Here is a 26,169-nt window from a genome sequence, read left to right on the forward strand (position 1 = left end):
TTCAGTTATTACGATACACAGAGAAATGAGACACCAGCAAAAACGGACATGACAAGCCAGGGTGGTGTCTGTGCAGAAACGGATGTCGGGGGGTGGTAGGTATTGGTTGTTGGTGAGGATGTTAATAAAGAAAAGATAGGTAAGCATTACACGTAGGTGAACCACTATTTCGGATACAACAGCCAGCACTTCAGAAGACAATGGTGTCTGTGCCACCCTCAAATCGGAGCACATTTTGACACCACAACAAGCACACAATTAATGATGTCACCGACGAAGCCAACAAAAATAACATAAAGACATTTTGAGGCAAAGTGATGTGACGCTGGTTGAACCCCCCCCCCCCTCCATGTCCCCAAGGCAGGCAGCGGTTAAGTCTTTGAACTTCAAATCCCACCACCGACCCCACCATGTGACCCTGAGCAGGTCACATGACCCGCCTGCGCTCCAACTGGAAAAAACAAAAGAAATGGAACCAACTGTGTGGCCGAGGTGTTGCAAGTTACTTTGGGTAAAAGTGGCGGCCAAATAAATAAACGTGAATGTTTCACGTGGAACTGCGCGAAGGGAATTCCACGAGACGCAGAGAAAGGTTTGGGGGCAGCCGCCCGTAGGCTTTAAATAGGCTGCCACATCGGTAGTTGGGGTTCAAATGGCACAGGTCTTGGCAGACTTCGGTCCAACACAGAACAGAACAGACAGGCAGACAAGAAGTGATGTCATCGGGGGCTGGGGACCGGAAGTGATGTCATCAGGAGCTGGGAACCGGAAGTGATGTCATCAAGTCCAGGCAGAATTTCCCGTAGTCGGTCTGCCGATGAAAAAGAGGAAGGACGATCAGTGCACCCTGCCACCCCTTGGTCTTATCCCTTTGTGAGCCCTTCAGCTGCCTCCCATTCGCACATGTGTGACAACTGGCATTATGTGTGCCAGGTGGTAGCGGCTACCCGCTCAGTCGTTGGCATCTTATCACCTTTCCCAGACCCCTAGAACACGGAGGTGTGCCACATGTGGTCTTGCGCTCTCAGTACAGCTGGATACTCTCTAATGCAGGGGGCGGAGTCTCGATGCATCCAGTGGGGAGGCTGCTCTACCAGCCAATGACGTTCTGCAGCACTGTGATTGCATATGCATGAGGTTGATTTGCATGCTCCAATACTGTAAATGGATGTTTCAGGTCAGCATTTTAGTCGCCTTCACATTTAGAAAGTGATTGTGATTTATAAAGATTGAATTGCGTAGAAATGTGCATACGCCAGGTTTTATAAGTTGGATTTTTTTCCCCTGTTTCCTGCATACTTTTATGCTCAAATCTATGAAAAGTTTTATATATGAGGCACCTGTGTGATTCGGGCCTGCATGTGTGTGTGTGTGTGTGAGTGTGCTGGTGGCTGTCCGGTCAGGTGGAGTGACAATGTCTCACTCTCGGGCTCTCTCTCTCCTTACAGGCCAGATGCTATCTGAGGAAACACGGGTCAGAGATGGAGCTGAGGTCATTGGACGAGTCCCAAAGAGACCCCAAGGTGCACCTTCTTGTTAAAGTTCTCTCTTCTTGATGCCCAGTGTGTGTGTGTGTGTGTGTGTGTGTGTGTGTGTGTCTTTGGGGGTGTGGTGATAATGGTCAGCTGACCTGTGTCGGGTGGGGTGGTGATTGGATATGGCTGTGTGTGAGGGGGCGGGGCTCTACTTTCTGGGCTTTTACTTTTGTCCCCTGCCATTTTCTGTCGCCACCTGCTGGTGTTCTGTTTCCCTGCATTCCCAATTTCCCAAGTCAGCTGCAGTGTTTGAGAAATGGCCTGCAGGGGGCGCCATCTTCATCCGTATCCACAATACTTATTGTCACCTGGGTCCGGCTGCAGTTTTCCCAGCCTGCTCTCTTGGTCTGACCGTCTCTCCTATGCACACAGTCAGATAGGTGCTGCCCCCAGGTGGCCATGGAGTTCATGCACTCACCAGAGGCTGGTCTTCTGTGAAGGTGTGGTAGATTACCACATGGTGGTCTTTGCCAACTAGTGTTGTTTTTTGCCTTATCCCTGGGCCAGTAGGACCCCTAAAGGGGATCGAGTTTTGAAGGATGGTCAAACAGAGTCAGTTTGTTCAATATCCCTCTGTCCTTCCTTAAGGGCATTTCCTCCCAAACCAGGGACCTCTATCGGCGAGACAGTGGTGTTTGGTTTCTCTCTCTCTCTGCCGCGTCTCCTAAACTTCCCTTTGCTGGTTTCAGGTGCGGATGCCGAAGCGAGCTTCCTCAGCTCCTGATCTCTCGGGCCCATCAGACGCCATCCTCAAAGTTCCTACCGACTTTAAGTCCCTTTGGAAGGAGATGGCACTGCTAAAGGAGCAGCTCACCAGGCCTGGCGCTCCAGCGAAGAACGACTCTGGCTCCTCGGTGCCCATCCTGGTCAAAGCCCCCGCCACTGATCTGACTCATCCGGACACCCGGGGTCAAGCTGTACGCTCAGGGGTGGAGAAGAAGTTCTCCATAGTGGAAAAAGCAAGGGGTGCAGGATTAAAATACGTCATCCACCCGAAAAAGAAGAAACGGAAAAGGAGGAGGCTGAGTCCTGAGAAGATGGCCGATGTCTACAGGGCCCTCAGCCAGCCTCCGCTGGCCATCAACAGGTTGTACCCTATACTTGTTAGCTAAGTGCATGGCACCTACTTGGGGAGGTCACTAGAGGGTCCCTAGAATGCCCTTCCTCTTTGAGGTGACCCTGCTGAGGCATCAGGGGGCTCTCTATCCCCCCCTTTGCTTATTGCCATTTCTGCTCAGGCGCCAGGATAGTCAAAACGAATGCCTACATTTATACCTTCACCAGTCACTCTTGGGTCTTGGCATGGCACCTTTAGCAGGACATGGCAGGGACCTGACCTGGCCTTGGCTTGGCCTGAGGCTCACCGACCCTCCTTAGGTGACACCTCAGTGAGGTTCCTCTAGGGGGCTCTCATTTTGTAACGTCACTTGTGTTGTCTCAACTGTTATAATAATGCATAATGTTTCTTGGTGGTCTCTTCCCCAGGTGGCAATCCCTTCCCAACGTGAACCGGAAACCTCGCTCTCCATTAAGAGTCCCCCGTGGGATTAACCGATCTCGATGCTCCAGCCTCCCGCTGGCTCTCGATTTTGAGGCCTACGCCAGCAATCACGGGGGAATTCCTGAAGACACTCCATCCAGGGAGTGGGTCAGGGACATCTGGAACATCTGGTTTGACGAAGTGTTTCCTCCTCCTCCTGAGGCGACGGTAATGGAAACTCCAGCTGAGGCGCCTTGCGCTAGGACGAAGAAATCGGATGAGAAGACTGAAAGTTCCAAGGAGGTCGTGGTACCGGACCACGTGGACATGTCCCTCGCTCTCGAGCCATCCCTCACCGGAGAAGACCTGCAGGCTGAAGTGGGCCGGCTGACTGAGCTGATGAACCGAGAGGAAGCGCCGAACGCCTTCTACTTCTGCCGCCGTGGAGCTCTGCACAGAAAGTTGGGTCTCCTGAAGGAGGCGCTAGAAGATCTCAACACGGTACGTACCGAGACCCGGGTACCCATCTCACCCTGTCCCCAAGGTTACCATTAGGCGTTTTAGTGCGGCAAGTCAGTAAACTTTATGAGGTGAATAATCAGCAGCAGGCTGTTAGGACCAGAGCCCGGTGGGCCAAACACCCTTGAGCGCAGTGTCGTCCTATATATTAGCCCTCTTACCGCCCGCCACTCACGTCACTCAAAACAATTGTGATGGTGCGGGTCGGCTCCACCCTCCCGCTTCTGTCTTGGGAGCCCCTTGAACCCGATGCCATCGATCGTCATGACCGGGATGGGCAAGGCAGATGAGGACACAACACGAAACAAGGGGCCGGTACTAAAAGTGCTTTTATTTCAAACAAGTCAACAAACAAATAAGCAGTGCAGTGTAATGGCTTCAATAAATAAATAAAGAAACAATCCATTAAAATATTTAGGGTGCTGGTGGAGGTGAAAAGCCCAATACATAAAAATGAGGTTAAAAAAATGGTGCGGGAAGTCATCCTTTAAAACATGAGCTCTGTTTCCCTCCCTTCAAACTGATGTCCCCTCAGCTTACCCCGAGTGGACCATGAAGTAGCTAAGGAGACGCCCACCCGACAGACCCTGCCTTCCATTCAAGTATGGTCAACCGGTCCGCGTCCCTGCTGTTGCCATGGTTCAATTGCAGGGCTCCCAATGCAGACCCGGACTCGGGTCCTTCCCATCCATGGACACAGAAAGACCACACCATCCGATCCTCTGTTGCCCACCTCCTGGTCGCTCAGCCAGAGTGATCGAGTACTGCAGCTTGAGCACCAGCCACACACATGCACTCCATGGCTCTCCACCTCATGGCTGCCTGCTTCACTCTCCATTTCCGGTTTCCATTCTTCTCCTCATTTTCCTCTTTTTTCTCTTCTTTTCCCTCTCTTCTAACACTCACCCTTCCCTTTCAAAACATGGGTGAGGCACAGCTGCGGCAACAATTTAGGACTAATTGGGCGCTAATTAGGGCCATGGGTGCACAAAGTGGTGGGCCTTCTGCTCCCACATCCCGCACTGCAACCACTCCCACCACGTTACCATGCCCTACCCAAAGATGTGAGTGTCAATTATTTGTTTAGGGCTCCTGATTCTTAAGCCTCAGACCAATGATAAGCTGCAGGGAGCAGACCGGCAGTGCCCGGTGACTTCTCATTATCAATGTGTGCATTACAGTACATTACAAGCGGCCTGCATTTCTCCGAAATGGCCACTAGAGGGGCGTATACCGGCTATATAGAAGGGCAAAGAGAGGATCTATTAAAAAAACAAAAGGATTTATTGTTTCAGGAAATGCTCTTGAGCAAGAATGAAGCTCTGTGGAGCACAGAAGTAAAAGAAGTTGTCTAAAGCAATAATGCAATCCAAGCAAATAAAATCCCGATACACAATCCAATGGCAAAGCAAAAAAAAAAAAAAAATAGAACGAAATGGTGGAAAATTCCAGAAATCACAAAGCACACGTACGTAAAAGACACGTGCAAACTCACTGACTCCCAAGCGCATTCAAAATGAACCGCCAGGAATTGTGGGAAACCCTCACCTCTACAGAGTAGACAAAAAACGACACCAGACAAGAACTTGAACCCCCTGCCTGGGGAGGAATTCCTGCCTGAACATAAGAGTGTGTGGGGCATAGACCGGTGGTGCCCAGTTTGGTGTGCCTTTTGAGCCAAGGGCATGAAACAGCTGTCCATCTTCATGAGCTGTTGTGTCACCTTGTTACTCTCACGGAGGCACAGCCTGAGGTTTTAGAGTGGCCGGCCCACTGTCCTCACCCCTCAAAATAATTTGTGTTTTCTGTTGACTTTTGGGATTTTTCCCATTGGTGCCTGGCAACTGATTGGGGGGTGGGGTGGGCTTGAGCTGATGGCCGAATGACATGTACACCCATTTGGCTGACCTCACTGTCCTGGACTTCTGGTGAGATGTCCACCTCTGAAATGTTGCCAGGAAATGAAGGCGACAAGCGGCAGGTTCAGTTTAACGATTTAACGTGTGTGCTCCGTCAGGTCCCAGTGTCCCGTGTGCACAGGAAGGGAAAAATGAATCCCTCATATCCGCTTGCACTACGGGCACAGGAAGGGAAAAATGAATCCCTCATATCCGCTTGCACTACGGGCACCCGATGCGCTGACCCCTAGAGGCACCTCACGAGAGTTCAAACACTTCCGTATTCATCCTGTTCTTGAGACAGAAAATTGTACAACTTGACAACAGGACTCAAAAAACTGAGCTGTAATGTAAGTCACCGATGGCACTTGAGTGACAGACATGACATGGGAGGACATGACATACCTGGATAGGTAGGCTCTGCACCCCTTCAGGAATCATAAAGTAAATCGGGACGCTGATGGTTCACACCTCACCACTGCCCCTCTGTGTAACACTGAAACAGTTATGTGTCCCAAAACTGGGAAGGTGCTATATTAAGTAGATAGGCAGTAAGTAATTTATTCGTTCCCAAGAGCGGAGGTGACTCCCCTTGTGACCTCACGGTGCTCACATTGTAGAGGCCGGGATGCGTTTGTTCTGTGGCTGGGATGGTGTTCACTCTGAAAGGCGCTATATTCAATCACAAGGATCAGTTCTCTGTGAGCCTCAATGAGTCCCTTCATCTGCTGGTGCTCTCCTTATCAAATAGGATGACAGCACAATAGTAATATTGTACTATAGAAAAGGCGCTATATTTGATGATAAGGGTCAATTTGCAGTCAGCCTTAATGAGTTGCATCACCCACCAGGGCTCTAATCATCAAATAGGATGACGACAGTATTAACAGTGTACTAGTGAAGTACTTCAAGATACAGTAGCAACGGTGCTATATTCAATCACAAGGACCAAGTATCTGTGAGCCACAATGAGTCCCCTCACCTGTCAATGCTAATCTTGTCAAAAAGGGTGACAACAGCATAATAAAGTACTAGTAATGTGCCTTGGAATGGAAAAGGCGTTATATTTGATGACAAGGGTCCATTCTCTGTGAGCCTCGATGAGTGACATCAGCCATTAGGGCTCTAAACCTCAAGTAAAGTAACAGCATTATAATAAAGTGCTTTGAGATAGAAAAGGCGCTATATTTGATGACAAGGATCACTTCTCAGTGAGGCTTAAGGAGTTCCATAACCTGTTGGCGGTCTTCTTATCAAAGGGGGTGGCAGCACAATAATCATAGTGTACTAGTGAAGTGCCTTTGCAGTAGAAAAGGCGCTATATTTGATCACAAGAATCACTCCTTAAGGAGTCACCTCACCAGCCTTGGGTGACAGGGTGACGGCGCTATAATAATCTTGTTGTATTTGTAAAGAACCTTGGGGTAGAAAAGGCACTATATGAGGTCAAGGTTGCTACATTGTGGGATGGATGTGTGTAGCTGTGTGCCTGGCAAGAGTGCCCTCATCATGTCACACCTCACGTCACTCTTGCCGTCTGTCCTGCAGGCCATCCATGCTGAGCCCCTCTTACTCGATGCCTACTGGCACAGACACGCCGTTTACCTGCTGAAAGGGAGGCATGCCGAGGCACTGGATGACCTGAATTTTATAACCAAGCACAATAAAAGCCATGCAGGTGAGTTGAGTTGAGATGGGGGGGTTTGCACACTACAAGGTCTCGAAGAGCACCAATGGACTGGCTACGGCAGGGTGGGCTGCTTGTTGACTCCTTACATTTTTTTGATCGCACCGTGTGTTGAAGTTGCATCACTGAGGCTGAGACCCAGTGGGTCAATTCATCAGTTTTGGCGCCCCCTTCTGTTTACACCACGTAAGTTTGTGAAGCAGTCGGTTGGCACAGGCATTGGTACAGCCAGTTAGAATTTGATGTGGGGTGTCCACAGTCCATCTGCTCTCATCTGCTTGCTGTTGGTCCTACAATAGTCCTTGTCAAATGACCTTGGTGACGGGGTGTCGCCAGCACTTACCTGGGGTGCCACAGGCCATTCAGTCCATCATAGACTGTGGACTTTATATAGCACCTTTCCCAGCAAGCACCAATTTGTGCCCCTTTCTGGTCCAGTCTGGCATTACAGCTTCTGTGCGGTGAACTAAACAGGTGTCTCCTATAAGCCTACCTAATGCCCGCTGCCCTCATTGTTACTATTTAGGGATGTGACACGGGCACATACCATGACCTGACAAAAGTCCCTTTGGGTACTAAGCCTCAGGTGTTGGCATCTGCCTTGCTTTATAACTGGCATGTTTGCCATGCTGGATTGTGGTTGCCCAGCTTCACCATGATGTGTGTGGCAAACTGGGTAAGTTGGTGCGCCAGGTGATGCCAAGTGGGCTATGGTGTCTTCACCAAAGTGGGGATATCATGAGGGACCACAGGAGGTTTGTCACATCTTCTTCAGTGCCAGCCTGCTCACCCACACACACCCACTCAACCTCCATCTCTCTGGACCCGAGTGACCAAAGAGCACCCTGACTGGATGTCCAGTTCCCGATGTCTGTGAACGTGAACTCGGAAGGCATGGTGCTGCCCTCGGGTGGCTCCTGTTTGTACAACACCTTTGGTTTAGCTGGATGAATTCCACTAGGGGGCATCCTCCGACTCCCCAAATGGCTTTCACCAATCCAGCGGTGTGTCGCCACCTAGTGGCCACCCAGGAATATTTGATGAGTTCCAGGCTGTTATGGGGTGGTGTCCCTGTGAAAGGCGCTAGATTAAGACGAGACTTGATGGGGACCTGAATCATCAGGCTGCTTTATCAGCACATAATGAGTTGAGCAAATTCAAAATGAGTAACAAGGACTACGGGAGGAAGCCGTGTGCCATCCAAGTGTCTGCTTCCCTTAGCAACCAATCGATCTCAGCAAAGAACAATGAAGAGACAAAAAAAAAAAACTGAGTGGCACTTGTCGATGACACAACCACCCCTCTCTCATAAAGTCGGCTCGGCTCTGCTTGTTATTTTTCTAACTATTGATTTTTTCTTCCTCCCCACAAGATGCCTACAAGTCAAAAGCCGAAATCTACAGAAACAACGGAGATGCGACACTGGCAGTGGTCAACTACACGCAGGCGATTAAACGCAACCCCGCCGACGATGAGAACTACGTCAGACGGGCCGAGATTTACCAGAAGAAGGATGAGATCCTGCTGGCCATGGAGGACTACGCCAAGGTAGCGTGGTGGGGATGCCAGCAGGGAGAACTGGTAGACGAGTTGACAGGCAGGCGTTACTCTCGTGTGCCTCCATGGGGCAGACAGCTCAGCATTAAAGAGGATCTAATGGTCACCCTTGTGACCAACATCGGGGATGGTGACACCTGCTGGCAATTAGTGGGCATACATGGATCTATGGGACCCCGCTTGCCCTATTAAACAAAGACTCAGGTGAGCTGCTTTCATAAGTCAAGTAGAAAAACGTTTTCGGGTAAACAGTTTGTCACCGTCAAAAAAGTTCACTAAATTGTCATCGCTTCACAAAACCGAAATCGGGAGTGGAACTCCTCAGGAGATAGTTTACTCAGGGCTAACGCTCTCACCAGACCTCTCCTTCACTTTACAATAAAATTCAGACACCACTTTAAACACATGGACACCTTATACAACATGATGTCTTGGGTCAGGGGGCACGGGCATCAAGAGCCCAGCAAACACCCGGGAGAGAGGTTGGAACTTTACAAAGGAAGAAACAAAATGGCAGGTGTCTGACATATTGACACGCACAAGCAATGGTGGAGACCATAGGAACAAATACGCCAACTAGAGGAGCCCATGCATACAAACTCACAAAATGGCAGTGCCCATGAAATTAGGAGCACAGAATGGCAGGACTGATACAAAGAAATACACAAAATACAAAGAATGATGGTGCCCGTCCACACAAACACACAAAATGGCAGTGCCCATGAAATTAGGAGCACAAAATACAGAGAATGACGGTGCCCGCCCACACAAACACATATAATGGCAGTGCCAATGAAATTAGGAGCAAAATATACAGAGAACAACAATGCCCGTCCACACAAACATACAAAATGGCAGTGTCTATGAAATTAGGAGCACAAAATGGCAGGTATGATACAAAGGAATACACAAAATACAGAGAATGATGGTGCCCACCAACACAAACACACGTAATGGCAGTGCCCATGAAATTAGGAGCACAAAATACAGAGAGCAACAGTGCCTGTCCACACAAACACACAAAATGGCAGTGCCCATGAAATTAGGAGCACAAAATACCGAGAATGACGGTGCCCACCCACACAAACACACACAATATCAGCGCGTATACGCCACACCACACACAGAGTGGTGACATCCACACACACTCACATGTTAAACGGGTGCCTGCATAGACACTGACACACATACCCAAACACAATAAGGTAAACACAAACACACACAGAATGGGAGCGAGTCCACACAAATACATAAAATGGTGTCGTACACAGCCACTAACACACAAAATGACTGCAAAATGGTGGCACTCGTCCTAATAAGTACACAGAACTGGGGGGACATGTGTACAAAACATAGTCACGGGGGGGCCTGGAGCCTCTCCCAGCTAGCATTGGGAGAACGGCAGGAACAAACCCTGGAGAAGGTGCCAGTCCATCACAAGATATGAAAGATTCCATATAAGAGAGAACATGAAAGGCACTATATAATGGGCTATGGACTCCTTGTTGAGTACAGTGGACTTCCTACCTGAATGCACTAATCAACGTTGACACGTCTTTACTCTCCGGGGCCCGAGATTAGTGATAATATGATTAATCCATGTGAAAGACACTATACAGTATGATGGATTATCGGTGCAGTGATTAGTAATAAATTGACATGAAAAGCCATATCATGTAATTTTCTAACCAGATTAATCCAGACCAGGGTCACTTTGGGGGGGCAAGCAGAGAGGTTGCTGAGGGGTCTGGAGTCCATCCCAATTAGCATAGGGTGGAGGGCAGGAGCAATCCTTGGTGAGGGTACCAGTTCATCACAGGATATGAAAGGTCCTGTATAATATAGACGTGTGAAAGGCACTATATAATGGGTTATAGGCATCTTTTTGAGTACAGTGAACTTCTTACCTGTATGTGCTAATCGACATGGCACCGTGATTAGTGAGGAGGACTACCCGACCTCTGCATGTTGGCTTACTTGAAGCTGATGCCCGGGCTGTGGCTCAGCTATAAGACTACCAGCTGAATGCCAATTAGACTGCCAGGCACAATTTGGGCTCTATTGATTCCAGCAGCAGTGGCAGCCTTGTCACCTAGGACTGTACGTTTGCTCTGTCCCCGTGAGCTCTCATGGCAGTGCCATCAAATGCCCACGCCGAGTTCCTGTCTGATTTAGGCCCCGCCTCTCCTATTCTTATCAAGTGGGCGGAGCCTCAGTCCATCAACTTTCCATTCTTTTCAGTTCTTAGATATTAGATTTACAGTATGTGTTAGGCTTGCAAACGCTAGGGGGCACCCCAGTCACACATTTTGCACATTATTGTCTTCCATGACCCTTTGCTCCTTTCCTGTTTACAGGCATTTTCAGTTAACCCTCGCAGGACGGATGCTTTGATGATCCACGGTTTGCACCATTTTGAAAATTCCAGTTGGATGACAGCGATTCAGGATTTCTCCGCTCTGATCAACATCGAGCCCCACAATTCTCAAGCAAGGTAAGAGAGAGAGAGAGAAAGAGAGAGGTTGAACCCAGCAGAAAATGTGGGCATTGGGACCATGTGGAGTGGGCGGCCTGTGCTGCCATCGTCCCATCTTGTCCGACTCATCAAAAGAAAGGCGAAGAAACACAAAACCCACTGGAACACTTCAGAATGTCACCCAAACGACGAGCAGGCCGGGTGTTAGGGCAGTCTGGCCCATTTTCACTCCTGGGTGGCACACAGTACTGATGCCAGCTCTATAGAAGGTCCCGCATGGAAGACAGCTGGGTCTCCAGTATGTGATAATGGCCCAGCAGCTTTCATTACTGCAGATGGTATTGGCTCTGGCATAGCTTGGCTTTGTGGCCATGATGACTAGGATTTGGGCTGAAACCCTTCTATGGCCACGAAGCTCTTTGCTACTAAAATAAAAGCAGGCACCACTCGAGCTGTCCAGTGCTGGTGCCCTCAGGCATGTTGTGCTTTTAAGCCCTGGCACTACTGAAGCATGACGTCCTTGATGCCTGACGCCACTTGTGTTCTTGAATTCAGATGACTTGAGCTGTACCTTAGTTTTGCCACAGTGGTCTGATGCCCTTCAGTCTTGATATTGTGGAGCTTGATGTCAATCGCCAATGAGCCTGGTACCCTTGAGCCATAGCATTTAGATCCACCTGAGTGCGGATGCCATTGAGGTGTTGTGCTTTTGAGCTGTGACATTACTAAACCTTGATGCCCCTTGATACCACTGAGCTCTTGTGTCCTTGAATTCAGATAAATTGAGCCTTGGCACTACTTTGGTGCCCTTGAGTCTTAATGCCATCTTAATACCTTTTACAGAAGGTGACCTCAAAATGTGTAGATTCTGTCCTGAAATGGCATTCACTTTCTAGGAGGTGCCATATAAAATAGAAGTCCACTACGGGCATCTCAAATCTCTGTTTTGCCACTTTATTCGCAGGACTTACAGAGGAAGAGCCTATGCCAGCCAAGGGCACTACCGCCAGGCTCTGGAGGACCTCTCGGCTGCTGTGCACCTGGACCCCAACAACTGGACAGCCTTTTACCACAGAGGCTGTATCTTGAGGATGTGTGACCCCGATGGTGCCCTGCGGGACCTAAGCATCTCTGGTAGGCAGATTGGCACTTCTTTATCGAGAAACTAAACAGAAGACCCTCATTGACCACCCTCCTGTTCCTTTTCTTGTGCAGTCCTCATCAATGACAACTTTGAGAATCTGGGTGCCCTCCTACATCGTGGTATCCTGTATGCTGAGCTGGAGCAGTGGGCACAAGCGATCTGCGACTTTGAGAATGTGCTCAGGCTGGACAGGTTGGGCGTTTCTTTATATTATTTATTATCTTTTTCTTTATATTATTATTATTATTATTATTATTATTATTATTATATTATTTCCGCATCATCTTAGCTTTATGAATCACCTTGGAATAGGGCTGGAATAGTATGGCATGGCAGCAGATTAGAAAATATAAATGTGGGGCGAAGTGTGGGCGGGGTGTGGGATGACATGGGTGGGGTCACTGTAGGCGTGGGCGGGGTTTGACATTTCATTTGCATTTTGCTCATATTCACTGCGCCTTCATCAATTGCTCCGTTAGTTTCTTATAGTGCCTTACACATTAATCTCAGTTTCATAGCTGTTTGCACTGAAATAGGTGGGCATTTTGGGGGGTCAGGCAGTAGTTCAATTTATATCTGCTGCCCCATGTTGTCAACCCACCTCAACAGGAACAGCAGCACACCCGCTGGTGCAGGGTGTCTGTCAGGTGCCACTTTGAGGCAGTATTCACTGCACCACAGAGACATGCCACCAACCCGTTTATGAATGCCACCTTACCATCTCCTTCTCAACCCTCTTTTATGAATGATGCCCTTCAATGCCCCCAAAAAGAAGACCAACATTCACAAAAAGAAGAATCGAGTTACGCAGCCCATAGAGACAGGTAGACATAGACATGTCTGGCCACTTTATATCTGAGGGGTTTTCTCATTTGAGACCCCCTCTCTTGTGTTTCCTTTGAAGCTGGCATTCAGCTTAAGAGGAGACGTGAGCCCAGCAGACTGCAGTTGAGTCCACCAAGGGTGACTCCTCAGTGATGGCCGTCAATTGAAGGAGGCCCATCTGAAATTAAAGGTGGCTGACCTGTACTGGAAAATAATAATAATAATAATAGTAATTCATTACATAAAATGACCAAGACCCCCTCTTTTTTAGCAATCCACCGGGGGCCACATTTTTGTAATGGCTGTCAAATGACCATCAACCTGAACTGGCTGCTTTGTATTGGCTTTACAGCAGGGGTGGCTATTCTGTATTGGCCCACAATCTAATGCCCCGCTGTGCCAGTCATCCACTTTTTAAAAAAATGTCCATCCACTCAGGGCAGGTCCACCATGTTAGCTGTCCACCAAAGGTGGCATCTCTAAAATGGCCAATCACCAAGGGCAGCTCCTCCATATCCACTGAGAGCTTCTCTTTTGCAATGGATGTCCACCAAGGATGGCACCTCTGCACTGCCCGTCAGTTCAGGGTGACTCATCTCTATTGGCTGCCCACCAAGTGCCCGTCTATGTTGTCTGCCTCTTTTTATAATGGACCGGTCACCAAGGATGACTAATCTGCATCCATTGAGTGCTGCTCTTTTATAATGGCTGTCCACTGAGAGAGGCTCCACTCTGTTGGCCGTCCAGTGAGGGCTCATCATCTAACGTGGCTGCCCACCAAGGATGGCTCCTCTGTACTGATCATCAATTGATGGTGACTCATCTCTCTTGCCTCAAGTGGCCCTCTATATTGGCCGTCCATTCAGACAGCTCTTTTATAATGACCAATCCCCAAGGATGACTCCTCTGCGTCCACTGAGTGCTGTTCTGAGGACAGCCCCACTGTAAGGACCACCAACTCAAAGACGTTGCTTTGACTTAGCTCTTCACCAAAGGTGGCTCTTCAATATTAGCCAACAATCGATGGCTGCTCTGTACTGGTCATCCACTGAGGGCTGCCCACTAAGGAGTCCCACCATATCATCTGTCCAACAAGGGTGGCACTTCTCTGTATTGGCTGTCCACCCAGATTGTCTCACCCCTATTGGCTTGCATGACGGCATAAACACACTCAATGGCTGTCCACTATGGGCAGCTCCACCATATTAGCTGTCCACCAAGGCTGGCTCTTTTAAAATGGCCATTCCAGTAAGGGTGGCTCTTTTGTACTGGCTAGACATCGAGTGGCTGTCAAATGACCCTCAACCCGAACAGGTTGCTTTGTATTGGCTTTACAGCAGGGGTCGCTATTCTGTATTGGCCAACAATCGAATGCCCCGCTGTGCCAGTCATCCACTTTTTTAAAAAACATGACTGTCCACTCAGGGCAGCTCCACCATATTAGCTGTTCACCAAAGGTGGCTTTTCTAAAATGGCCATTCCAGTTAAGGGTGGCTCTTCTGTACTGGCACTCCAATGAGTGCCCCTCTGTGTCATCTGTCCACCCAACTGTATTGACCATCTTGTATAGCAGTTTGCCACCAACTGTGACTGGCCATCAATGACGGGTGACTCATCTGTATTGGCTGTCTAGTACAGCGCCCCTCTGTATTGGCCATATGTATATATGCCATTCACTGAGGGGGTCCCTCCACTGTGATGACCACCTGCTGGGGGTTACTCTTCTATAATCGACGACCGCCAAGGGCTGCTTCTCGGTGCTGGCTGTCCTCCTACAGTGGCTGACCACTGAAGCAGTTCTTGTAGAATGGCCAGCCAATAAGGACTGTTCTACAGTAATGCCCGCGCTCATCTTCTTTTTAAAGACTTCTTGTAGGCTGGCACCTTAGCATTTCTTCGCTCCACATGTCGTTGCTGATGGCTCCACGGCCCTTGAATGTCATTCTAAAGGCTTGTCAGCTCCCGGCTGATGTTCAAGATGGCCTTTGTAAGGCACTGGCCAGACGCTCTTAGTCTTCCTGGCTAAACTTCAGTGGTCTGTACCAACCATTCAAGGCGCTATATAGCACCAACGTGAGTCTGTAAGTCGACAGTTCAAGGTGCCCCTGCTGACTGATGCATTAAAAGCAGTCCTTCGTAGAGGACATAGGGGGCACCGTGGTGCCCTTTCACATGCCCTTTGATGATAAACCTGACACATGGCACCATATCAGATCCAAGCTTTGGGCTCCCATGCCATCTTTTCTACCCTTCCACATGAGCTGCTTGCTCTCCTTCATCAGTCGTTTTGAGAGGCATGCCACCGACTTGGATGGCAGATGTTTTAGTTGTTCCTGTTTTGAACTCCTGGCCAGCGGACAGACGGATGCCTCTGTCTGCCCCTCACGTTTTCATTTTCCCGAGTGCAGGAGTGTCGCCATGGCTCATGTCAACTTGGGACTCATCTACTTGCTGAAAATGGAACATTATTACGAAGCGATTCGCCGATTCTCGGACGCCCTGAAAGTCGAGCCTACGTACACCAGAGCTTATATCTGCCGCGCTCAAGCATATCACAAAGTAAGTGTTCCTGTAATGTCCATGTTATGATAAAAAAGGTGTTGGGGGGCGTGGGGGTGGGCTTCAATATGAGGCTTCAATGACACCTAGAGACACAAAGTGGCCAGACCCCCCAAATCGAGAAGAAGGCTTCACAGCCTGCACTGGCAAAACAAAGGCAACTCTGAAAATCAAAGGGAGAGGAGAACCATGAAATCCCTGGCCCCAAATACCAAAATAGGAGATCCTTAATATTTGTATAGAATTTATTATAGAGTTAATTCAAAAAAACAAGAAGCGGAATCGAGATGATTACCCCAAATAGGTAATCGGTGTTCAAAAACCAGAAATTCTCGAAAGTACTTAAAAACAAGGGAGTGGCAAAGAAACACAAGTGGACGTCCATGTCACAGGCTTATATAGGCCTGGGGGCGGTCCCAAGGCTGCGGTGTCATAAGGCCCCGCCCCTTTTGGTTCAACATAATGAGGATAAGAAACATAAGAGAGCCTAACAGTCCAGATCAGTCATGGCCCCCAGAGCAGCAGCAGCACCCCCTACTGCCTGTGCTGAACTAACTTAAGGATTACGTTTATGTGCTTCCGTACATCATGTTTGGACCCTCAGCTTGGGCATCCAAAGAATGGCCCACTTGGTATCTCATGCCAGAGGTGCAGTAATACTGTAAGTGCCATGATGACAGCCATTGCACCCCAGAGTAATGCTGAAGGGGGCGGCTGTGGCCATCTTACTGTTTTTTCGGGGCTGTGCTATCCAGTCCTTAGAAAGTAGAGACCCCCAAAGAGGACAATATACAGTATGTAGTGGAACGTGAAGATACAGGTGACCCACCCAGAAGGACTGGACTGCCAGGCAGCAGTCTCCATCTTTTAATGAGAGCCGACCTGGCAGCATAGGGATCTCCTAAGGTGTGGTGTGCCCTCTAGTGGCACAGGACATATTTGAGTGGAAAGGCATTGTGTGTGGGTGTAGACCCTTTAAGCCCCCATTCTCAACCTTCTGTTTTTGAATAAAGTGCCCCACGCTGTGACGGCTGCCCCTCAGTCAGGCCATCCCTGTAAATGTGTGCCACCCTCCACCCATCCTGCCTACCACTATCTAGTAATGGTCCAATTTTCAGCCTTTGTGAAGGCTGGTATGGTTATGTTGGCACAGCACCCACGCCATCCCTGATCAAGTGGCATTTAACTGGGGGAATGTAATTGTGCATCACCTGGTCGCACCTCTTTATTGTCCAGGGCACACTGCGGTATGATTAATGTGTCTCCTTTATGTTTGAACACACAGGTGCATGACCTGCAGAGGGCACTGAAGGACTTATCTCATGCCATCCACCTGCAGCCTGACCTCCAGCACCTGTACCTCATGAGGTAGGCTGTGTCTCCGCTTTCACCTCCGTGACATCGGTGGCCACAGAGCAACTTTAAGGATGGCACTGGGGACCAAAGCAGGCAGCTGACCATCTGTCCCTACTTCGTCAGAGGCTGGAGACTGAGCCAGTGTATAGCGCCTTTCAGTTTTGGGCAGTGGTGTAGTTTGCCCATTTGTACATTGCCCATCTGTCCCTACCCCTGGGTCACAAAGCGGCAGTAAATGTTGTGTGTGCTGTCAGATGACGAGACTCAATGAGGGTCACACAGTAAGTCAAGGCTGTTAACTGAGCCAGTGTACAGCGCCTTTCATAGTGGGCGCCATCCCCAGGTGCTTCACAAGGACAGTTTGGCTGTCTCCACTTTGTCCGCCTATTCCCACTCCTGGGTCACAAAGTGACAGTGTCTGTGCTTTTGTGTGGTGGCACTCATGGAAGGTCGCAGAAAAGTCAGGAATGATGACTAAGTCAGCATATAGCACTTTTCATTTTGAGCACAATTCACAGGTGCAGTTTGTCATTTCCACGTTGTCCATCTGTCCCAACTCCTGGGTCACAAAGTGCCAGTAATGGCCGTGTGCTTTTGGGTGGTAAAACTTACTGAGGGTCATACAACAAGTTAATGCGGGAGACCGAGCCAGTATATAACGCCTTTCATAGTGCGCACCATTCCCAGGTGCTTCACAGGTGCAATATGGTTCTTGACGCATCCCTCCTGGCACAGTGCGTAAGGAATAGGACTTCAGACCCTGAGGCTGTGGGTTGTGTGACCTTACTAAGTCACTTCACCTGCCTGTGCTGCACTTGGAACAACTGGGTCTCAGTTGTCGTAAATGGCTTTGGATGATAGCCAAATAAATAAATTAATAATGAGAGGGTGGAAGGGACAGAACCTGCAGTCTTACACACTTTCACCACTAGAGGGCCACAGTTCTTACCTTGAAGCAGGCTGGCTTGTTCAGTTTGAAAATTGAAGGGGACTTTGTGGCGATGGCAGGCGATCATAAGAGAGGGTGGCATCTCGGCGTCACCAGGGCTGGTTGGTCAGTCTGTCTCTCACAGGGGTCTGTCTTCTTCGTTTCAGGGGGCAGTATTTGTGCGAGATGAAGAAGTTTGACCTGGCACGCTTCTGCATCCACTATGCAGCAGAAATGAATAACGGTAAGGTGGTGGTGGGGGGGGGGGGGGCATATAACCAGCACCCAGGATAGTCCGGGGGTCTGTGCAGCTGTGTTACTGGGGCTCATCATGTTCTCTAATTTCTTTTTGGCTCCCTGGTCCACCCATTCCATTCTTTGAGTTTCATTCACAATGGTCTGGATGGTGGCTTTGTCCTGTCACCAGGGGGCGCCAATTAGTAACTGTTTATTTGCCCTCAGAAAAAGAACTCTGACATCTTCTTTTCTTCCATTAAATGGGCAGTTGGCAAATGACCCAACACTCCCATTAAAGTCCTCAAATCCACCACCAACACCTTATCCCAGAAGGAGGCACCAAACCTCCATCATGTCCCTGTCATTTAGGATGTGGAGGAGCATCAAGTATCTGCTGTAACAGAAGCAGGATAGAAACACATTAGAAGTTCAAAAAATGAACAACAGGGGGCAGCATTAATAAAGCTGTTGCATTCAATCATTTTTTATGCAGTTAGTAATTTGATTCAATCTCCATACGGGTTAAGTGTGTAGGAGTTTGGGATAAGAAACAGTGAAGGTGCTGAAGTCAAGAACAATGGCGGACACTGAATACACATAAGGGTATGATGAGCAGGCGGAGGGGTACCACTGTGTATGGCTCAAGAACATGGCACCAGCCACTAGAGGGCGCTATAAACAGGCAACAGTGGACACGCACTTGAACACTGGGGTGTGCGTGTCGTCAGCAAGTCGCACCCGTCTAAAGCAGACTGTCTCTTTCTCAGCATTGGGGTCTTCAGCTGTGCAGCAAGCGGCCGTCCAGTCATTCCTGCAAAACCACGAGAAGGCCATCGAGTGCCTGACCTCCGTCACGCTGACCCATCCAACGGCATCCGTGTTTGTTCTTCTCGGAAAAACTCAGATGAAGGCCAAGAAATACCAGGTGGGTATTATAAGGACCTCTTACGTGTGTGCCCTTGATGCCCATCTTGCCCTCTCACTGAGTGACTGGTGACCCAGTGGAAGGAGAAGGGCAGACATGTCGGCCAGCTTAGCACCTGAGTTTGGGTCTTGTTGTCTTACCTCAATAAAGAGCGACACCCCAAAGTCCCTTCCTCTAAGGTTGGTCTTTAAGTGACGTTGTGTTGGGTTTGAGGTGGGGCTGGAGGGGGGAGGGTGGTCTGCAGTAAGCTCATGGGTCCAAATAACAACAGCATTTATTTATATAGCGCCTTATAATTCAAGGTGCTTTACAGTTGATAAAGCAAATCGTACCCCTCACTGCCAGATAGGGTGTGGACTGATGTTAGAAATTCTCACCCCTCACTGTGGGACATGCGATGGGCTCCCCTGTAAATGGGTGAGGAGCATGGACTGATGTGGGAGGGGATCTGATGTGGGTGGAGTCAGATGTCAGACCCCACCCACATTCAGTAACTGTCTCATCACTGCAGAATATTGGATAGGATGAGGACTGATGTGGGGGGATATTAGGTGGGCACGGTCTGATGTCAGACCCCTCCCATAGTCCCTAATCGTCACCCCTCACTGTGAGACATGGGATGGGTTCCATTGTAAATGGGAAGGGGAGCATGGACTGATGTGGGTGGGGGTCTGATTTGGGTGGAGTCAGATGTCAGACCCCACCCACATTCAGTGATTGCCTCATCCCCGTGCTAAATGGGACTGATGTGGGTGGGGAATTAAAGGGGCAGGGTCTGATGTCAGACCCCCTGCCACATTTAGTAATCCTCACCCATCATTGTGTGATATGGGATGGGAAAAGAGTCCTTTGTAGACAGATGAGGGGGTGGAAACTGATGTGGGTGTGGTCAGATGTGGGTGGAGCCTGCCCATACTCAGTAATTCTCCCCTCACTGTGGGGTATCTGGGTTTCACCGTATAAAGAAGGCAGAATGCTAGATGTCTATTTATTTAATAAATTTGCTAGTCAGGTCCCCAGTGCCAGGACGTCTGGATGGAAGTTAAGGTTAAGGGTCACTGTGGTCAGCATGAACATGAAAGCCAACCCTGCCTACATCTGACCCCTTTGCACCCCATATCCTACAGTGAGGACCCCCCTCCATGGGTCTTTTCCGGTGATCGTGGTCTTCATATCTGAGGAAAACAGTCACAAAGGTCCAAATCCCACCCTTCCAAAAAGGCACTTCAGGTCGTCCCACATTTCCTCCCTGACGCACATCATACCGTCATATGAGCGACGCCCCCTGCTGGTGTTGCTGCATACACGTAATAAGACCCCCCAGTATCCCCATTTTCCTCTGGTCTTCATACCGTTTCCTCTGCCCTGTGTTTTCACAGCCCTTTCGACTCTCCTCATGGCTGGTCAGCTGCAGGTCAGCACTGACCGGTCATCACTATGGCGGTGTGTGTGTTATGTGTGCGTTTTATCGCTTTTCCTCCATTTGTGGATCCCTGTTTTCTCAGGATGCGGTGGAAAGCTTTCAGACATCCCTGAAGATGCTGAGTGTGAATGTCAAGCTCATGCCAGCTCTGCCCGAAGCTGCGGAAATATTCTACCTCATCGGCCTGTGCCATAAGGCACTGGCACACCTGCCCGAGGTATGGCCCACTGCAGGGTGGGTGTTCTGACTGAAAGGTTGCAGAGACCACAAAAAGCAGCCATTCATTTTTTTTCCCCCCCTCGTCACGTTCGGCTCTCAGCGGTCAGTAAAATGTCATCTTTCAGGCGCTGGAAGCTTTCACGAATTCCGTGAAGATGAATCCCGACTTAGCGGACGCCTTCTACCAGCGTGGGCTTTGCAGAATGCGTCTCCAGCCCGCCAAAAGCATTCAGGACTTCAACCAGGCGCTGGCTGTCAATCCTGTCCTCTTTCAGGTAAGTCTGTCAGGTGGGGTGAGGGGTGGGGTTTCAAGACAGAGGCAGTGTGACGAATCGACTGTCCCGTGTGTGTGTCCCCGCCGCAGGTCTACCTGAGCCGAGCCATCTTCTACGGTCTCAAAGGACGATACTCCAAAGCCATCCTGAACTGCAATGAGGCCATCCGCATCCAGCCGGCCAGCGTTCGTGCCTACCTCTACAGGGGGGCCTTCAAGTTCTTCATGAAGGTAAGCTGCTTCACCCTTCATCCATCAGCAGAGTTGGCCTTTGGAAATGCCGGTGGTCACCTGGCACCCTAGCTATTAGTCACACACTCAAATCGGTCTCCATTGAGGGTCTTTGTGAAGCTGAGGGATCAGGGCACCCTCTTCCTGATGAGATCCGTGACCTCAGACTTGGAGATGCTGATCCTCATCCTGAGCGCTTCACATTCAGCTGCAAATCGCCCCAGTGTGCCCGGACGTCACCACCCGATGACGCCAACAGGACCCAATCATCAACAAAAAAGCAGAGATTCAATAATTCTGAGATCACCAAACTGGACCCTTTCCACTATTTGGTTGTTGTGGCATATGGTCGGGGCCCTTGCCCGGCCGGGACGTCTTCACACCGGAATGACCAGGGGAGGGAGCGTATCCAGAGCATTACCTTCCCCCAGAGCACTAAGTGGCAGCCCACCCTGGGTTGCAGCGGAGCCACAAATTCCAGCTCCCAGAGAGCCCTGTGGGAGTCCGAGACACCGCTGAAACCAAGGGGGGACTGCCACCTAGTGCTCCGAGGGAGGTAATACTCTGGATACGCTCCCTCCTCTGGGCTGCAGTGCTTCCAGGTGTACACCACATTGTGCTTAGAAGTTCTGTCCATAAAAATTCTGAACAGGATCAGCGACAAACGGTGGCCATGGAGGAGTTCCAAGCCCAGCTGGAACGAGTCTGACTTAATGCGAGCCAAGCTCTTGCTCCACTTGTATAGGGTCCGAAAAGCCCGTCACAGTAGGACTAGTACCCCAATATTCCCAAAGCACCCTCCAACAGGGCACCCTGAAGACTACATTTGTATGCCATTCCCAAGTCCTTAAAACCCATGGAGACTGGATACTGTCATGGACCCTCAAGAATTCTTGTGAGAGTAAAAGAGCTGATGGAGCTCACTGGGCACAGGAAGGAGCCTGAGCAGGTCTGGGAGGCCCAGTTGGCACCGTCCACCTCAACATCCAGCGTGGGCTCTGGAACCCAATTCCTGGATGAGGTTTGGACTCTCTGTCACTCTGGAGATCACCAGGGAGAGAGGTGGTGGGCAGGTGTGGGGACTGGAGGGTGCGCAGCAACTTCAGGGGGATCACACTGCTAGGCATCCCTGGGAAGGTCCATGCCAGGGCGGCGAGAAAGGAGAGAGAACCTCAGACTCTGGAAGAACATTGTGGACTTCTTCCCAGTTGAGGAGCACTTGATCAGCTCTCTACCCTCATGAAAATTCCAGAGGTTTCATGGGATTATGTGCAGCCAGTCCATGTGTGTTGTATGGACTTGGAAAAGGAATCCAACCGTATCCATCCCTCAAGGTGTCCTATGTGGGGGGGTACTAGTCCTGCTGCGGTGGGCTATTTGGACCCTTTACAACTGAAACGAGAGCTTGATTCGCATTACTGGCAGTAAGTCAGACTGGTTCCTGGTGGATGTGGGAGCCCACCAGGGCTGCCCTTGTTCCCCGATCCTATCCATAATCTTTATGGGGAGAGGGGTTCCAGCAATGTGACCTGAGGATCGCATCTCTGAATTTAGCAAATGAGGGGGTCCTGATGGCTTCATAGGGTGGTGACCTCAGGTGTGCACTGGGCTGAGTGTGACACAGTTGGGATGAAGATCGGCATCTCATGGTTCTTGGCAGGAAGAGGGCAGAGTGCCCTTTATAGGTTGGGGAGGAGGTGCTACCTCAGGCGATGGAGTTTTAGTGTTTCGGGGATCTCGTTCACAAGTGAAGGAAGAAGGGAGCATGGGATCAGCTGGCAGGTGGGAGTGGCGTCCTCGGTCATGTGATTGTTGTACTGGTCAGTTATGGCGAAGAGGGAATGCTGAGCAGAAAGGCTTGCCAATCAGTCTATGTGCCCCCCACTCTAACCTCACCTCTGCCCATGAGCTTTTGTGGTTGGGGGGGAGGTGGGGTGGGGGGGCTGACTGAATGAACTCAATCACAAATACAAATGGTGGAAACAAGCTTCCTTCACAGGGTTTGTTGGAGTTCAGTCATAGAGATCGGGTTAGGAGCTCAGACATTCGGGAGAAGCTCCAAGTAGAGCCGCTGTTCCTCCACATCAAAGGAAGCCAGATGAGGTGGTCCAGGCATCTGAGTAGGATGGACACCTTCCTGCCAGTGGTATTTCGGGCACTGGAGGAGACCTCAGACACACTGGAGATATATGTTCCAGGTGGCCTGGGAACACCTTGGTATTCCAGCAGAGGAGTGGCACAGAGAAGGGGCGCCTGGGCATCTTAGCTTTGACTGCTGCCCCTGCGACGATGAGCAGTAGACGATGGAGGGATGTGAATAGAGATGGGGGAGGCTTTGTAAGGTGGGAACACTGCCACGTACAGGCAGCCTCAGTGCCCACTTTGTGTTTGTGTCAGACTTACAGGTTTGCCATTGATGACCTGGGCACCGCGATCCACCTGGATGGCACCTGCCCGCTGGCCTACTACAACAGAGGCGTGTGCTACCAGCAGACCGAGGAGTATGACAAGGTGGGTCCTGATAGCCACACTGATAGACTGACAGACTGGAGGAAAATCAGACAGACAGCCAGACAAGTGTGCCATCTGACATGCAGGTGGGATGGTAGACAGCTGGGTAGATGGACAGACAGACGGATAAAACAACAGAAATACAGACCAGCATTTAGACAATCAGACAATCAGTTAGACAGGAAGACCACTTGACAGGCAGATTGGTAGAGAGATGGACAGACTGACAGGTGGGCAAAGGGACAAAAAAAATCAGATGGGCAGACAGACAGGTGGACAATTAGACAGACACATAAACAGAGAGGCAGACGACTGAAGGGACATAAAACGACAGGTGGACAGCCAGACAGACAGAGAGGTGGACCACTGGATAGACAGATGGACAGACAGCGAGAAAAACAGACAGGCATGCAGTCAAGACGATATTCAAACAGACAGACAGACAGACACACCAACTGGCAGGAAGACAACTGGACAGGCAGACAGACAGATGGAAAGACAGACCAGCAGGTAGCAAAATAGACCGACAGCAAGACAGACGGACGACCAGACAGAGACGACTATGGACAAGCAGACAATTAGATAGTGTGATGGAAACCGGGGTGCCAGCGAGTCCCAAACCCCAAACACGAGGACACAAATGCCGTCCCGGACAGTTTATTATCCCACAATCTTCAGTTAAACACAAAGCACAAAGTGCAGGTTCTCTTTCTTCACCTCTTATCTCACCACCACACTGCCCTCCTCCAGTCGAGTGTTGCTTTCCGTCCTCCCAGCTCCGACTCGCCTTCTACCGCACACCCAGGAGAATTTACAGTGCCAGGGCTGCTGCCCATTGGAAGTGCTTCCAGGTCATACAGAAGTCCAATATAGCAGGATGCACATCTCCCTGCAGACGGAACCCAGCAGGGCTGCTCTGCTAGACTACATCTCCCAGCATGCCCTACTGGTTTCTGAATGGGTACTGAGAGCCAGGGCTGCTGACGTCTAGCGTTCGGGGGAATGAAGAGTCTCCGGTGACATCCACTTCCTATGGGCTGTCTGTCCATCCACTTTGGCCAACGCTTCTAGTCTGGCACCTTTCTCTCCCCTGGCTTCTAGGAGCCTCCCGTCCATGTAAGGAACCATCCCCTCTCCTGGTAAGGATGCCCGTCCAACCCACGTGGCACTTACAGATAAGAAGAGAGACAAGTGGACAATTAGACAGACAGACAGACAAGCACACTGATTGACAGCAATGGCAAACTGGAGAGACAGATGGACAGATAAACCGGTAGAGAAATTGATGGCTGGTCAGTCAGAAAGGCAGATGGACAGGTAGGTGGACAACCAGATGGCGCGAGGCTCTAAGAGAGAAATGGGTGGGCAAGTAGGAATACAGACAAACAGTCAATGAATTAGACAGACAGACAGACGGGCAGGTGCAGAAACAGACAGAAAGTCTGACAGATACATGGACAAGTAGACAGACAGGTGGAACATCAGATTGAGAAGGACACAAGGGGACACAAAGGGACAGATGCATAGAATGACAGGCAGAGAGGTGGGCAGACATTCTGCCAGGTAGAATAGCAGACAGCTTGGCAGGCACATGGAGGATCAGGTGGGCAGACAGAGAGATGGACAGGTGAGCAGCCGGGTGGCTTAAGTCTCTGCCAGGTAGGGAGGCAGGCAGTGGTAGAGATGGACGGGAGGTGAGATGGACAGATAGACAGACGGATGAAAAGATGGACAGCTGCTCTCTTTTTCCCCTGCTAGTCTTTTTATATTTTAGCAGACTGCCCCCTCGTTCATCCCACTCTTTATCTTCAGGCTTTAAAGGACTACGGGATCGTTCTGCTTCTGGGCAACAGTAAGGAAGTGGACCTTAAAGTCCTCATTAATCGAGGTCTCCTCTACGTGGCTCTCGACGACTATGAAAACGCACTTCACGTGAGTAGAGCATTGCTGGCGACTCATCTCTGGCATCTCGAGTCTCCCATGGGTGGGGTGGGCAGTAACAGTCATGCCTTTTGGGGGGTATTGCTACACCTGTTTTGAAGCTCCACGTCGAACATTCAGCCCAAGTTTTTTTTGTCCCATCAAATGTGCCATGTGGCTGTAGGACATTTTCAGGCAGTACAATATAGCACCTTGCATTTATTAAAACTGCAGCAGCCTTACTGGTCAGTTCATTGTGGACAAGTACCTACTGGTTCACACCGTGAGCTGACCAGTTCAGTTTTGCTGTCTAATACTGGGTGGCCATCCTTCTTGCCTGCTCCTTCAGTACTTGATGTAGGACCTCAAAGCAGCCAGTGAGGGTCCGAGCCCTGCATGAGCCCACTGGGGGCTCACAGGCCATGGCTCTGGTGCTTACCATGCAGACAAAGAGACAGAAGGCAA

The 26,169-nt window shown here is 50.0% G+C and overlaps 1 protein-coding gene across 1 annotated transcript in view; it reads left to right on the top strand.

The window, feature by feature from the left end:
• Positions 1-26,169, top strand: part of ttc6 (tetratricopeptide repeat domain 6) — a 66,897-nt gene that overhangs the window by 28,354 nt on the left and 12,374 nt on the right. Inside the window, exons 11-27 of the mRNA XM_028821427.2 lie at positions 1,449-1,523; positions 2,225-2,622; positions 3,021-3,516; positions 6,981-7,110; positions 8,492-8,667; positions 11,034-11,170; positions 12,117-12,286; positions 12,368-12,488; positions 15,530-15,680; positions 16,966-17,048; positions 18,132-18,208; positions 18,969-19,126; positions 20,632-20,766; positions 20,894-21,043; positions 21,133-21,273; positions 23,671-23,784; positions 25,597-25,716. Of these exons, the coding sequence (XP_028677260.2) occupies positions 1,449-1,523; positions 2,225-2,622; positions 3,021-3,516; positions 6,981-7,110; positions 8,492-8,667; positions 11,034-11,170; positions 12,117-12,286; positions 12,368-12,488; positions 15,530-15,680; positions 16,966-17,048; positions 18,132-18,208; positions 18,969-19,126; positions 20,632-20,766; positions 20,894-21,043; positions 21,133-21,273; positions 23,671-23,784; positions 25,597-25,716 (2,832 nt within the window). The remainder of the gene's footprint in view (positions 1-1,448; positions 1,524-2,224; positions 2,623-3,020; positions 3,517-6,980; positions 7,111-8,491; positions 8,668-11,033; positions 11,171-12,116; positions 12,287-12,367; positions 12,489-15,529; positions 15,681-16,965; positions 17,049-18,131; positions 18,209-18,968; positions 19,127-20,631; positions 20,767-20,893; positions 21,044-21,132; positions 21,274-23,670; positions 23,785-25,596; positions 25,717-26,169) is intronic.

This window comes from Erpetoichthys calabaricus, chromosome 16 (genome assembly GCF_900747795.2).
Source record: "Erpetoichthys calabaricus chromosome 16, fErpCal1.3, whole genome shotgun sequence".
Classification (NCBI taxonomy): Eukaryota; Metazoa; Chordata; class Cladistia; order Polypteriformes; family Polypteridae; genus Erpetoichthys; species Erpetoichthys calabaricus.